The sequence below is a fragment of the Triticum urartu genome, chromosome 7A (genome assembly GCF_056163025.1).
Source record: "Triticum urartu cultivar PI428250 chromosome 7A, HENAU_Tu73, whole genome shotgun sequence".
In the NCBI taxonomy this organism is placed as follows: Eukaryota; Viridiplantae; Streptophyta; class Magnoliopsida; order Poales; family Poaceae; genus Triticum; species Triticum urartu.
In genome coordinates this window covers 38,285,005-38,300,660 of record NC_141879.1, presented here as the reverse complement: position 1 = coordinate 38,300,660, position 15,656 = coordinate 38,285,005, and the positions used below count along the sequence as shown (strand labels likewise).

The 15,656-nt window shown below is 43.8% G+C and overlaps 2 protein-coding genes across 2 annotated transcripts; one reads left to right on the top strand and one right to left on the bottom strand.

The window, feature by feature from the left end:
* Positions 1-562: 562 nt before the first annotated feature.
* On the bottom strand, positions 563-2,930 carry LOC147957432 (uncharacterized). Its single transcript, XM_087535812.1, has 4 exons — positions 1,525-2,930; positions 1,154-1,327; positions 955-1,014; positions 563-845 (listed from the first exon to the last, which is right to left on the bottom strand). The coding sequence occupies exons 1-4, from the start codon at positions 1,567-1,569 to the stop codon at positions 639-641; spliced, it is 486 nt and encodes a 161-aa protein (XP_087391938.1). The 5' UTR covers positions 1,570-2,930; the 3' UTR covers positions 563-638.
* Positions 2,931-11,001: 8,071 nt separating this feature from the next.
* On the top strand, positions 11,002-13,886 carry LOC125522999 (uncharacterized). Its single transcript, XM_087535098.1, has 4 exons — positions 11,002-11,476; positions 11,630-11,819; positions 12,354-12,569; positions 13,395-13,886. Exons 1-4 carry the CDS (start codon positions 11,058-11,060, stop codon positions 13,623-13,625), a joined length of 1,056 nt encoding a protein of 351 aa, XP_087391224.1. The 5' UTR covers positions 11,002-11,057; the 3' UTR covers positions 13,626-13,886.
* The last annotated feature ends 1,770 nt before the right edge of the window (positions 13,887-15,656 follow it).

The following is a 15,656-nucleotide window of genomic DNA, read 5'->3' as shown; positions in this document are numbered from 1 at the left end:
GGCGGCGGACGGAGTGTCCAGCGCGGGCGAACAATGTCCGGCGCGTCGGAGGGGATTTTTAGGGTTTCGGAGGTAGGAGGAGATCCGAAAATCGGGGGAACTTTAAATAGGCACAGGAAGAGCTAGGAGAGTCCAAATGAGGTGCGGTTTTCGGCCACGCGATCATGATCGAACGCTCTAGATCATGGAAGAGAGTTAGGTGGGTTTTGGGCCAAATTGGAGGGGTGTTGGGCTGCAACACACACGAGGCCTTTTCGGTCCCTCGGTTGACCGTTGGAGTATCAAACGAAGTCCAAATGATACGAAACTTGACAGGCGGTCTACCGATAGTAAACCAAGGCCTCTTGGCAAGTCTCGGTACAATCCGGAAATGTTTAATCTCCACACACGAAAGAAAGCTAGAAATGACCACCGGAAGAGAACGAAGCGCCGGAATGCAAAACGGACAACGGGGAAAATGCTCGAATGCATGAGACGAACACATATGCAAATGCAATGTACATGATGGCATGATATGAGATGCATGACAACGAAAACAACACACAAAGACAAAGACCCGAACCCGAGAAAATAAATATAACTTAACGCCGGAAACGGCAAGAGTTGGAGTACAAATTGGAAAAGTTATATCCGGGATGTTACACAAACCCCCTGGGTACAAGACAGCCGACCAGCTCCAGCAGATAGCCAAAACAACGGTTCCTAACAAGCTGGACCCTGTGGTGGCTCTTGCACATGAGATTGACAATCTCAGAGAAGTATGGCATGCTGCACCGGCTGTAAGCTTTAGTTGCAATCTCATCAATGGTGGCCTTTGTTGTGGTTGGGTCAATCCTTGCTCTCTGCTGCAAAAATATATAGAAGGTAAAAAGGTGTATGAATTTATTTGAGCTGGAAAACTATAAAAAATGGAACCCCAACTGATGAAAAAAAAAAGAAAAAGTAGTGATGTACCTTCTTTTTTCGTTTCAAAAGAGCTTCCCGTCGTTCTTTCCTTTGAGCACTCTTACTCAGCTGGCGGAAGGAAAAACAAAAAAAAATCCATTAGGTTGGGGGCAAGAAAAAAAGGCAACAATTCATGCATTATCTATTTTTTAAACAATAAAAACAAGAAAAAAGAAAAGTGAATATTTATAGATAAAGTGATACACACCGAAGTCAGAACTTCTTCATACAGCAAACCCTTTGATGCTTCAGTGTCAGTGATCTCGACATCATAGCCTCTCTCTTCTAAATCAGTATCTTCAACACACTTATCTCTGCCTTCTTCATTTCTATCACTCCCAGGTTTCCCTCCTTCAACTTCAAAAACTGTACCTGTGTGCGGCTGTATTAAAAAAATGCATATGATACATTAGTGTTGCAAGTAACTTCTATCTCTTGGAACATACTCTAGGCCAAAAAATATAAACAGCAAATACAACACACATATGTTCCAGGTAACTTCCTTCTTTGCTCATGCTTACAGAAAAACAAAAGCAGTAGACATTGTAAGCATACAAAGGGTGGTTGCATTTAACATACCACATTGTTTAAGCAATCTCTTGTTAAGTCTTTCGACTCCTTCATATGATCCTGTCTGAAAAAAAATGATGATGAGATTCAAAAAAAACTGTGCAAACAAGAAGGGGTTAAATCAAAAACACAGAAAAAAGACCGAGTACATACAGTTTTAAGCTGTTGACCTAACCCTTCTTTCAAGGAGGACTCAGTTTTAGTTTCGATCCCGCGTTCAATCTACATGCACGCATCCATCACACTACTGATAAAAAAAGAGGCACTAATCTATCTAAATATATATCGCAAAAGTGGATTAACACAGAAACAAAAAAGGAAGACAAAAATACCACTGGATACCCTCTCAAATTTTACTGTGGCAGTGAGCTAAGAAAAAAAGAAAAACTGCACAAAAATCATTCAATAAAGTTATGCATCAGAGAGTGTTGTGTCGATCTTGAATCTAAATTCAGATTAGGGGAAATCAAACACAAAGATTGAGATCATTTCAGTTAGTAGGGCGGGCTTGAGAAAAGATGCTGCTTAGTGAGATGCAGGAGGCCCAAGACAAAAAAATCCATATAAAAAGAATCTGGGAGTGTTTCTGTACGAGTACATTAACAAATCCCAAACGTGCTTTGCTTTGGGCTTGCTTCATCTTAGCCGGCAGCTTTGGGATGATGATAGTTTCGATGTTGGCAATATTACGAGATGCCCTAATTAGCCGTGATGAATAGCGGCAATCTCCTATCTCCAGAGAGACAGAAGGTAGTTGACTAGAAAAAAGGGTAAAAACTATCAACTACAGTGGGATTAAAAAACACTTGTGAATGATGTTGTTTCCCTTCCTGCACTAGTCTCTGAAGATAACAAAATCACCAAAAGCCTCCAGGGATAATACAAAAATTTGATTAGAAGACATGTAACGTATCTTCAGAAACCAGCGAGAGAAAATGAAAAAGCATGTCTCACCCTCGACTTGAGTGATAGAACGCAGTCTGGCTAGAAACGGCCAGCAAATCAACTATGACATACTATCTCTTCAGTACAAAGACATTTTTAGAGTAAAATAGTACTATGTATATATAACCCCACACTGGCGCAGCCTGATGTATAACACCACACTGGCCCCAAAAAATCAATTATCTCAGTATGCCGAATGCCTCAGAAAAATCCAAACAAGCATTGGCAATGCTCGGTGCAAGCAGGCAACTGAGCAGACATCAGTAACAACTAAGTACGAGTACATCACAGCAGAATTCAAAAATAGTTACCTTCGAAAAAATACGAGGTCGAGCTAAAACAAAAGCACTAATTCGCTCCCCTCAGATTCGTGATTCGCCCCAATAAAAAAGCAGAGAAAAATACTTGTAACTAGTGAGGATGGTTAATCCGTTCACATATTTCTACTTGTAACTAGTAAAAGGAAACACTCCCAGATTTCCTTATGGAAAATGTAAAACATCAATTGTCTATTTTTGGTAGTTCAGACAAACAAAACCAAAAACAGGCACTACAAATGCAACATTTCATGAGTTGGAGACAGGAAGCCAAAAAGCGGGACAGCTTTGGGAAAATATATGTGGAAAAATTGATGTTGATATGATTAAGAGATGCTGTATTTAGTTGTGACGATCAGCAGCAAAATCTTCCTACCTCGAGAAGACACACAAGGTAGCTAAAATCCATCAACTACAGTGTTTAAATAACTAACAGTTGCAGATCACTTGCACGGGAGTATTATAGCAAGGCTGACCACTTACAAGCATGTTGCTTAAGAAATTAAGACATATCTACTAACAATGAACTTGCATACTTCTAAAATTCACAACCACAGAATGTCTATTGACAGTGAACAGAATTAGACTGACGCTCTCATGGAGCACAGAAAAATTCAGACGTAGTCCTACCAAGTTCCCCATCCCGCTGACCGGGCGCGGCGCTGGCTGGGGTGGCGCCGGAGAATGATGGAGAAGACGGACGCGCTGCCCCTTCCCCCTTCTCGTCGGGCAGCACCACCGGCACCCACCATCTGACGGACCACCACGCCAGTTACCCATCCCGCTGCCCGAAAACACACCAAAAATCCCTCTTCCGGACTTGCAATTTCATCTCGGAATCGTGATTCTCAACAATTATGAACCCTAGACTACAGAAAAATTGACACCCGCAGCTCGGTTTCACCTCGATAGGGGAAAAGGGGTCGTAGCTCAGCTCACCTCATCAGCAGGGCACGAGGACTCTGGAGGGGCGCCCGGATCGCCGAGCATCTCCTCACGGGCGTCACCGAGCATCTCGTCGCCGTTCCGACCAAGCAAAAACAGTGTACTTGTGAAAAAAATGTTTGTAAAAGGACATGCAACTAGGCCCCATGTCTCTCGACGCCGCCCCCTTCGACAAAACAAAAGCCCCCCTAGTTGCTACCAATCTAGAAGACATGCAGTTGCGTGCCTACTATGGGACATGCAACTAGGTCCCATGTCTCTCGACGCCGCACCCTCCGACAAAACAAATCCCACCCGCTAGTTGCGAGCAAAACTAGAAGACATGTCATTGCACGCCTAGTGTGGTACATGCAACTGGTCCCCATGCCTCTCGACGCCGCCCCCTTTCGACAAAACAAAGACCCCTCCCCCCCAGTTGCAACCAAACTAGAAGACATGCAGTTGCGTGCCTAGTGTGGGACATGCAGTTGGCACCTCTCCCCATACAAACAAGAAATTGAAGTCGAGTTGCAACCAAGTTATAAGGCATGCAATTGCGACCAAGTTAGAAGACATGCAGTTTTGTGCCTCCTGTGGGACATGCAACTGGGCCCCATGTCTCTCGATGCCTACCCATCCGACAAAACAAAAGGTCCCCCCCCCCCCCCCCGAGTTGCAACCAAGTTAAAAGACATGCAGTTGTGTTCCTAGTGTGGGACATGCAACTGGGCCCCATGCCTCTCGACCCCGCACCCCTTCGACAAAACAAAGACACCCCCCCCCAGTTGCGACCAAACTAGAAGACATGCAGTTACGTGCCCATTGTCGGACATGCAAACTGGTGCCTCTCCCCATACAAACAAGAAATGGAAGTCGAGTTGCAACCAATTTATAAGGCATGCAGTTACGACCAAACTAAAAGACATGCAGCTGCATGCCTAGTGTGGGACATGCAACTGGGCCCCATGCCTCTCGACGCCGCTCCCTCCAACAAAACAAAGGCCCCTCCCCCAGCTGCGACCAAACAAGAAGACATGTAGTTGCGTGCCCATTGTGGGACATGCAGCTGGTGCCTCTCCCCGTACAAACAAGAAATGAAAGTCGAGTTAAAACCAAGTTATAAGGTATGCAGTTGCGACCAAGTTAGCAGACATGTAGTTTCATGCCTCCTGTGGGACATGCAACTGGGCCCCATGTCTCTCGATGTCAGTCCATCCAACAAAACAAAAGCACCCCCCCCCCCCCGAGTTGCGACCAAGTTAGAAGACATGCAGTTGCGTTCCTAGTGTGGGACATGCAACTGGGCCCCATGTCTCTCGACGCAGCCCCCTCCGACAAAACAAAGACCCCCCCAGTTGCGACCAAACTAGAAGGCATGCAACTGCGTGCCCATTATGGGACATGCAGCTGGTGACTCTCCCCGTACAAACAAGAAATGGAAGTCGAGTTGCAACCAAGTTATAAGGCATGCAGTTGCAACCAAGTTAGAAGACATGTAGTTCCGTGCCTCCTGTGGGACATGCAGCTGGGCCCCATGTCTTTCGATGCCGGCCCATCCGACCAAAAAAAAGCCCCCCCCCCCCAGTTGCGACCAAGTTAGAAGACATGCAACTACGTTCCTAGTGTGGGACATGCAACTTGCCCGATCTCTCTCGACGCCACTCCCTCCGACAAAACAAAGGTCCCCCCTAGTTGCGGCTAAACTAGAAGACATGCAGTGGCGTGCCTGGTGTGGGACATGCAACTAGGCCCCATGCCTCTCGACGCCGCCCCCTTCCGACAAAACAAAGACTCCCCCCAGTTGCGACCAAACTAGAAGACATGAAGTTGCATGCCCATTGTTGGACATGCAAACTGGTGCCTCTCCCCATACAAACAAGAAATGGAAGTCGGGTTGCAACCAATTTATAAGGCATGCAGTTGCGACCAAACTAAAAGACATGAAGTTGCATGCCTAGTGTGGGACATGCAAATGGGCCCCATGCCTCTCGACGCCGGCCCCTTCGACGAAACAAAGACCCCCCTAGTTGCGACCAAACTAGAAGACATGCAGTTGCTGCCAAACACAATGCGGCCATCATCAGCAGTTTTGTATGAGATTTTTTTTGAATCTCCCACCACCCACACAAATACCGACCAACCCCCTGTTCTTCAGACGGCGTGGCAGTAGCAACTTTCTTGGGTATTTTCTATGCATCATGGAAAAAAACACACAAAAAAGAGACAATTATGTGAGTGTTTTATCAAAACCATGAAACTTTCTTTGGTCTTTGAATCATTTCAAAGAAAAGGGTAAAAAACAATTTAGATTTTTTACTTGAAAAGCATACTGAAAAAAAACTGAGCATGAATACATGTTCAAACATACTTGCAGATACTAAAAACTCCTGCAAAAAAGTCTTATATTTTTAATTATGCAATTTCCAGCTCAGAAATCATATTACCCCGCCCCTTCTCTTTCCTAGGAATCAGATTTGCATTATGTGTTCAGATATATATACTTGTAGCATACCCATACAAAAGAACTAAAAGAGAAAAAAGGAAAAAAGAGATACATACCATCATGCCCAAACGAATGTCTTTCCTTGTGAGGCGGTGAAAGAAAGGAAACCCGATGAAATCATCACTGAGAGGCAGCGGCCCTTGTAGCTGAAAACCCTCTGTCTCATTAAGCAGAAGCACCATAGTGCGAACAATGCCTTCACCACCATCGCTTGAAGCTTCTCCATCCTCATCATCTGAATATGAATCTTCAATGGGATCACCCTCTTCCATAGGCTGTTCATCTTCGGAGCCGTTGCCCACCTGGATCACACAAATAGCTGCCCTAGGCGAAGGTTCATCCAGGAAGAACACCACCATCTGACCCTTCCCCAGCTTGTTGTCATCATAGAACTTCCTCCAACCTCTCCCATACATAGCGCTCTTTGTACGACCCTTGTAACACTTTACAGTGTATGTCCGTTGGTTTGCCACAAACATCACCCTCTCTCCTGTCACATTGTTGAAACGGGCCCTTTCATTGCAAGGCACAACCTGATTTGAACACACACAAAAAACTAAAAAATACAAAAAGTTAGGAGTGACGTCACGACAAAAGTTATGAGTATTATGATGACATTAGTACAAAAAGTTAGGAGTGAGTTACCCCTGCATTGTTGGACTCCTCCCATGCAAACATGCTGAAACCACTTCCCTTGCTCTCATAGTTGCAATGGTTGAAACAAACTCCACAAACCTCCTGTGCACATCCAAAAAGGAAGCAAAAAATAAAATAAATTAGAATGTATAACTCACTAAAAATAACTCACTAAACAAACTCCACCATGTATTCATGCAGCTTTATGATTGTGAAAAAGCCCAAAAACTATGCTTACCAGATGGTACAACCAAAAAAATTACATATAAAAAATTACTTCTGCTGTAAAAGACTAGTGGTTCAGTTTTGGGAAAAGAGAGAACGAAAAGTATTGATGTACATGTGGTTACTATTACACTCTTCTGAAATAGGAAATACAAACAAAAAGAAGTTTTCAAATAGCTTCACACAGGGCCCATCAGGTTCCTAAAGTTAAATCCCTGCCCACCCAAATGACAAAATCTTGCTTTTTAATACGTTTTTATGACTAAAATTAATTCACAGAATGATGCTAATCCAGGCTAAGATGTTTCATTTTTTGCCACTCGACAGATCAGAAAGTACTCCTGTGAAGTCATGAGTATAAACTCTGAACTAAAAGTACCTACATAGAAATTGGTGGTGCTACTAGTACTACCTCCAGTAAAAAAAATACAAAAAGGTACTAATCACTCTGTTATAGCGACTTGGCTTTACTGCTAGTTCTAATCAGTGCCACATAAGTAACTAGGTTGCCCTTGAAAAATCTAAAAAAAAAAAGAGAAAGACGGCACCACATACGCTGCTAGCGGATTTGAATCAATCAACTGATCGTTAGTTGACTATCTATGATAGATCCTAGTGGATTTGATCAAGCAAACTTGGTGCTAACTTTGCACGTGCATATTTGGATTAGGTGCTCTAACACTGCACAAAAGTGAAAAGTGTACAAAGACATACAATGTTAGGCTCAAGTGCTACAAAAAATCAGCAAAAAATGCAATAAAAAAATACAAGAGGCTATGAAGATATAAAACAGCACTAGCAATATGCCTATACTAACTACCACTGGAAGTGACACTATGAACATAGAAAATGGTAAAATGAAACTATGGTTAGTAAGATGAACATACCAACAAGTCTGAAACTATATTCAGTCGTATGAACGTACCACTGCAAGTTTGAAACTATGTTCAGCAAAACGAACATACCACTGAAAGTCTGAAACTATGTTATGTACCACTGAAATTCTAAATCTTAACTATGGACATGGCAATCATCTATCATGAAAATGTACAAAAAAGCTATGAAAGTCTGAAAGTCTGAAACTACTAGTCAACTGAAACTACTAGTCACTGAAAGTCTGAAACTACTAGTCCACTGAAACTACTAGTCACTGAAAGTCTGAAACTACTAGTCCACTGAAACTACTAGTCACTGAAAATCCTTTATGAACGTATCACTGGAGTCTGAAACTACTGGTCAACTTCCTCCGGTGAAAAAAGATACATCATCCTCTACTTTCACTGGGAATGATTTTGCATTCTATTGACACACAAAAACAAAAATACAAAAATCTTAATGATAGAAACGCTATAAACAAAAACAAAAAATCATGTAGATTACTTTAATCAAACAAGTATCCATGAAAAAAGAAAAAGGGATCTACATTATATGCATACATGCAAACCCTACATATACCACTAAAATTCAGCATGCATCTTGATACACACGAACACAAAAGAAAAATGAAAAAAAAATCTAATAAAAATACAAGTGCTACACACTGGGGGGCGATTCTCAACTTGAAACTACTATGCCGTATTACTTGATACAAAAAAACCTACAGCCCCACTCAGATCTATTGGGGGTGCGTGCAAACAAAAAGAAAAAAACACAAGCAAAGCTTCTGGGACTCACTTGACCAGATGCACCGGCCATCCTTCTCTCTGTCTGGTAGTGCAGGAGCGGTCGGATCTGAAGGTCAAAGAACCCCTCCGGGAACACCAAGCACTTGTACAGATTTGGGAGAGGGAGAAAATGGAGAGAGTGGAAAGGATAGAGATGAAATGACTGCTCGCTCCCCTCCTCATAATTACCCCGGTGCCCGCTCCCCTTCCCTTCCAGCGGCCCGAGAAGAAAAAAAAAACAACGGAAGAAGCCCATCCCGAGACAAACTGCCCAGCCCACAAAACCACAAACGCTCGCCCGCGGCCAAGCTTCGACGTAAAAAAGGAAACGGGCCGGTCCGCGTCTTAGACAGGCCGAAAAAGGACACAAAAACGACCAACGCGAATCTACAAGCAAGAAACAGATCGGACGGCTAACCAGTCGACTGAGACTTTGTGAAATCTCAGTCGACTGATTTTTAGCAGCGCCGTATCGGTAATGTTGTATTTTTGTTAACAGCTAGCACGTTAAAGCATCTTTTTTAGAAAAGGAAATATATTAATATCACATCTTCTACATCGACTAATGCATATAGCTATTCTTTATTAAAAGCACAAAGCTCCTTAGATGTATCTTAACCTTGGATCGATGTTACACAACAAGCCGTACTAAATGCCATTCTTATTAGGAACTACCTGTAGCAGTACAATTTCCATAGTAATATAATCTCTCGTAATCAACCGCTTGATAGACGCACAATACCAGGTGAATGGTCCCAGTTGTGAAGATAAAGTTCCCTCAGCCACCTCGCTGTTGACACACTCAGCACACACGGGCACTGTAAGCTCTGAGTATGTTTGTCTCCTAGTCTCCTTTAATCAAAGATGGAGATCAAAGGGAGAGAAAGATATTTCTTCTACGCACGTTGGAGTCCGAATCGTCAAGAGCATATGCTGAGCAGTGCGTTCCTGTGCTCGCACACAGCCAATACACAAGCAGCCAGACACGCACAGAGGCACATGCATGCACGCGCACGCTGCACCGAGCATGCGAGCTGTCGCGCTTGTCCTCTCCTGCCGTGTTGCATGAGCACCTTTTACTTAGAGCACCAGTGACCAACCTCCAGCAGAGCTAAGCACGCCAAATGCATGTGTATTATTGAATCTTTCATGTGAATTTTTTATATGAATTCGTATTTCGAAACGTTGCAGTATCCCTGTCCAATTGATAACTATCATACACGCACTCTAAAATTAATGGCCACATGTATGTTACTATAAATTGACTATTTGCATGGTACAGTCTCTTGACCTACCGAGTTTTTCTTTCTGTGTGTTCTAGTAGACTTAGAGAGAGCAGAGAGGTAGAGAAGGCAACCAAAGAGATTTGAGAAAGAGCGTAGAGCCGCCATTGTGCGTATAAAAAGAAGAGGAACACCGTATTGTTGGCAGAACGAGTTAGAACTCACCTACCGCGGCCTTGGATTCCAGAAATCACATGTAGAAATCAGCATGCCTAGTGCTGCCGTGTCTGCTGTAATAGACTGAAGCAGGAATCACGCAGTGCTTTAATCAGTGTCGTCTGCGTAGGAATTAGTACACAAGAGACCTTTGTGCCGAGGCAGCGCATGAACGTCCCAGTGCACAAGAGAGCTACCTGGTGCACTGCGTAGGAATCAGTAAGATACCCTAAGAAGGGTAGTTTGAGAACTCTCATATTTTATCGTAATCGTTTGTGGGCGGTTTGAAAGTTTCCATTAAAGATGTCCTAAGAAGTGTAGTTTGAAAACTCTCATATTACATTGCTTGGGAGGGTCTGGGCAACATATTTTATCATAACCTCTCTGGCCTCATGCAAAAGCGTTGAAGTGAAGTGTCTAAGTCAGCTGGTTTTTAAAGAGCAACTTGTACACGAATAGACTGTTGCAGCATATCCAAAAGGGGGTAACTATGACCGACTGTCCATCACTCACACGTCCATACGCCGGCTCTCTGGTCTGCCATACGCAGCCACAGATGCTCGTGGCGCGCCTGCGCCGGCGCCGGAGTCCGACAACGACGTCCTGGACCAGTTTGCGATGAGGGCGTCGGCGGCCTCCCTGGGGCTGTAGACGTCCCACCACACATGGCGCTCCGGCGTGTCGCATGCCATCTCCTTGCTGACGCACCCCTCCGTCGCCCACAAGGGGCCCAGCCCGCAGCACGCCTCCCTCGTGTTTGAGCTAGCTTGCAGTTCCACCCGGGGCTATAAATAGGACTACGTACGCACCTGGTTTTATCAGCTTCCATAGAAAGACAACTTACACAAGTTGAGTCAAGTACCACGCCGCCACCACTAGCTAGCAAGCAATGGCCACACCCACCGATGAACCCACCATCACCATGGAGACCTGCGGCGACGTCTCCGACGACCCCACCATGGAGACCATCGGTGTCCTCTCCGATGTTCCCATTGTGAGCAAAAGCCTCCCTATAGGCGCCGTCTCCGCCAATTTCAAGGTCACTCGTGGCTTCGGTGGAATCGCGGAGAACGCCAAGGTGAACGTCGATAGGCTGTATCTGCGCCAGATCATGACGGGCTGGGACGCGAATCAGTCGGATGTGATAAAGCCCAATGCCGTAACTGGGCTAGGTAAAACTGCTGTGAACAACTGGGGGATCTATGACGGCCCTGGCCCCAAGGCGAAACTGGTTGCCAAAACGCACGGCATGCACACATTTGCCGGCAAATGGAGCAATTGGTTCACCCTGGTCTTTGTGGTCGAGAGGTACGTAGAGTAACTATTATTGTTTTGTTCCACGGTTTTTGTTTTACATGTAAGGCCAATAATACATGAGAGTCTACCGGGCATGAAACCACTGCTGAGAATGACCTAATTATTATCTAGGAGCAAAAACGATTATATATATTGTGCATGCAGGTTCGAAGCGTCCACTCTTCAGGTTATGGGAGCTAATGATGAGGATGAGGCAGATAATGAGTGGGCCATTGTAGGTGGGACCGGTGAATTCGCGATGGCTCGCGGTATCATCCAGAGAAGAGTATATAGTGTAACAGACAGTACATTAACACATGCGCTTACTATTGAATTCTTCTGCCGCATGAAGGAGGTAAACCTGTAATTAATTTCAGGTCGCCCTCTTTGCATCATATATTCTAGCTCATTGTTGAATTTCTTCTCGTTATCTGATCACTTTGCATTACATATGCAGTAAAATACTTATCATTTCTTTTCTGTTATTTCGAATCGAGCTCATTGTTGGAATATGTTATACACTGGGGACCCCTACTATCATGTCAGTCTCAATTACATAGCCTAGTAGTAGGTCTTGTAAAATCATATTTGGACGGCCATTTTTAGCCTGTAAATACAAACCCCACCAAGGGTCCATTTGTTGCTCCTAGTAGTATTTTTTTGTAAATACAAACCATGGTATTTTCTGTAAATACAAACCCTACCGTGAGACATAAAGAGACCTGGTCTCCCAACTCCCCCTGTAAAAGGGGTTGAGGGAGGAGAGGTTGAGGACTCTTCGTTTTTGCCCTATGACTCTGTTTGGCTCTCTTCTTTATTCCTTCACTCTCTCATTTTGTTGGGCTAAACCAACAATCATGAATCATGATGCATGGTCCTTCATATTCAGGTCGTCCCTGCACCTACAAAGAGAGGAACAGTTGGTGGAAATAAAGGCTCCCTGCTTTGGGAAATGGAAGGCAAATCCCAACGTCTAGAAAATGTAACAATCTACCATGTAGGTGCCGTTGAAGGGTTCCAATTTTCCTACGTTGATGAAGACGGGAAAATCCGCACCACTGGTACTTGGGGTCGAGTACATCTTGATCCTTTGCGCAAGACGGAAGTGAGTAGATTTCATATTTTACCATGCATGTGGGGTGTGGTTGTTTTGCAAATCATGTTAGTTTATGCCTGGCTTCAAACTAACCTAAACTTGGCATTGATTTACCGAAAATATTATCAAGCAGTAAGACTCCAAATATAGGTATATATATATAGTGTAATGAAAATATATATTACCTGCAAAATCGTACTCGCTACGTTTTTTACATGTCGTATTAGTTTTGTTATAAGTCAAACATTTGTATATTTGACTATATAGATTCATAACATATATAAGATTTTTCTTTTAGATTTACTTTGAAAATACTTTTATAGTATATAATTCATATATATGTTGCGAAACTATAAGGATGTTTCGAAAATCATTAGATGGTTATTAATGTTTGACTTAAAGCACTGCGACCTATGAAATAAAAGAACAGAGAGAGTACATATACTTGCTTATTTAGTAGTATGATATAATATAATATGTTTTTATATAAATTAAGATAGTTTGACCTAACATTATTTTAGAATTATATCTTTTTGGGAGGTATGGAGTTTGCAGCTATATATATCTTTTGTTCTGCCCATAGTTTTAAATAGCCGGCTATAGCCCCGCCACAGCCTTGCTATAGCCTTTTCAGCACGGTGCCGCTAAATGGTTTCATGTACAAACATCCCGCTATAGCCTACTATAGCCCGCTATAGCTCCGCTATAGCTGATTTTGAGGTCCGCTGCTATTTGGCATAGCCCGTTATTTAAAACATTGGTTCTGCCACCTAATTAATAAATACTTGATGATACATCGTTTTTCATCTTAACTAATTATGTGCTGTTTTACAGATAAAGTTTGGCCCATCAGAGTTTGTGAAAAAGATCAATGGGGTTCAGAGAGGCGGGGGCTGGCTATCAAAATTTGAGATCGTCACCACCCACAAAACGTATGGTCCTTTTGGAAGTGACATCGGCACTCCACATTTCAGCTATACCGTGCCGGAGGACGAGACCGTGGTGGGCTTCTTCGCAAACACTGATAACGTTTTCGTCACTTCAATTGGTGTTTACACCATCTAAATCATTCAGTATCCGACCCTGCTGCAGCCTGCAGCTACCTGCATGTTCCTTTTAATCATCAGGGTGTTTGATTTCTTCCCGTTTCCGCTGTTCCAGCAATAAGATGGCTAGCTAACAAGGGTGTGTCCCCCTTGTCTATGCCTATTGCATTGTGATCTTTCATAATCAAATCGGTCGTGTAACATCTTTCTTTTTCTCTTTCGCAATGTTCAATGATGTTTCCAGAGATTGTTTACTTCGGAATAAAACAGATCGTATTGATATGATAGTAAAGTAGAATGAGTAATCACGTTCATGTATTTCCATATCCATATAGCATCAGCCAATCCGCGTCTTCCCAAGCGTCCTTGTTGCTGTTTATTAGGTATGGTCGCCCTAACGGTGCTACGCCGTGTGCACCTCTATCACTGTATCACTGCTATTTATGGCGATTGACCCATGGTCTCGTGCTAGTCCACAGCCGCCCTGTTGCCAATACCCGCCAGTCCAGTTATGCTACACTTACATGCAGTTTTTAACAGACTTAGGCTTACGGAGAGGGGTGTCATTAAAAGATTGCATGGAATGGAGCCCCACCCCGGGATTTCAGGGGAGTGGGATGAATTAGTCGCCGCCACCTCCGTCCGTAGGTGTGTTTCCGTGAGTGATGCCCGCCAGTCTCATCTTACGGTTTCTGCTCCAACATTCAGCATTGTGTGTGTCCCACCGTAATAGAACTAGCCCAAAATATGCAGACACGCCAAGTGTCTCACTGTGCGTCTCCTGCACTAAGGTCGGGGCTTCTCTCTACAACTCCAGGCAGCTTCATCTTTCTCTTCTTCTACATGGCTACATCTATGCACGCTGTGTACCACAAGAGATATAGTAGCGCATTGACGTGTCTGGCACACTCAAATAGCTCATATATATATATATATATATATATATATATATATATATATATATATATATATATATAATATGAATTATTTTTAATAGCATTACATTTTAGCACACAACTCATAGTGTGGATATATAGCCTCGAGTGAGTACGTGACAACCTCACATGATTTTAGAATATGTACATGACACCTCTTGATCATGAGATAGCTTTTCTCTCTCTTTTATTAATAAATTTGGCAAAGCCCTTTGTCATACGCACGATCAAGCAAGGGCCCAGGAGGGCCGGCAGGGCGCCGTCAGTGCCGCTGCCGCCGACGTCAAGCTGTCTTATCGAGTCTTATTAGATTACGAAAGAGTTAAGAGATTGAGTTTGCTTTGTTAGGAAGGAGAATACAAATCCTATAAGGATATACGTGGTTGCTTAGGGGCTAAGTCTCCTAGGACTATAAATACAATGGGCCATGTAATTGTTCAATCTTTAAGAAAAAAAGAAGTCGAAACACTCTTGCCCCTCGCTCTCAAGCTCTCTCGCGCGCCGCCTCCTCTCTCTCTCTCTCCTCCCTTGCGCCACCGCCCCTGCCCCGCAAACCCTATTACATTTGGTACTCGGAGCCACGTTAGGATCAACCACATGGAGGACCTCCACGCCGCCCTCGCCAGTTGGGAAAAGAAATTCATGAATTTTTTCCCTTACCATCGGAACGCAACATATCCAGATCTCTCCACCATCAAAAGGGAGAACATCAACCAGGAAATCGCCAATCCTCGCATGGAACGACTCACCCTCGAGCAGAAGCTAGCATAAGTCTACGACAACATCATCACCGACACCGCGGGCATCAGCAAGCCCACCCCTATAGCACCGACATCACCATGGTCCAAGCCAGATTGGATGTGGACGCAGTCAACGACGACGATAATCTTGCTACCGAGATATAGCAAGCAATGATCGCAGCTAACAAATCCTCCGTCAACACCACGATGAAGGAATCCCCTTCATCGGGCGCCACATAAATCATCAAGAAGGCGCCGCAACCACACAACGTTCATCTCAACAGAAAGATGCATATCCCAAGGAGATCCCAACATCAACACAATCATTCAATTGGGACAAGAGGTAACAACTATTACACTACCCGAGATTCCGCC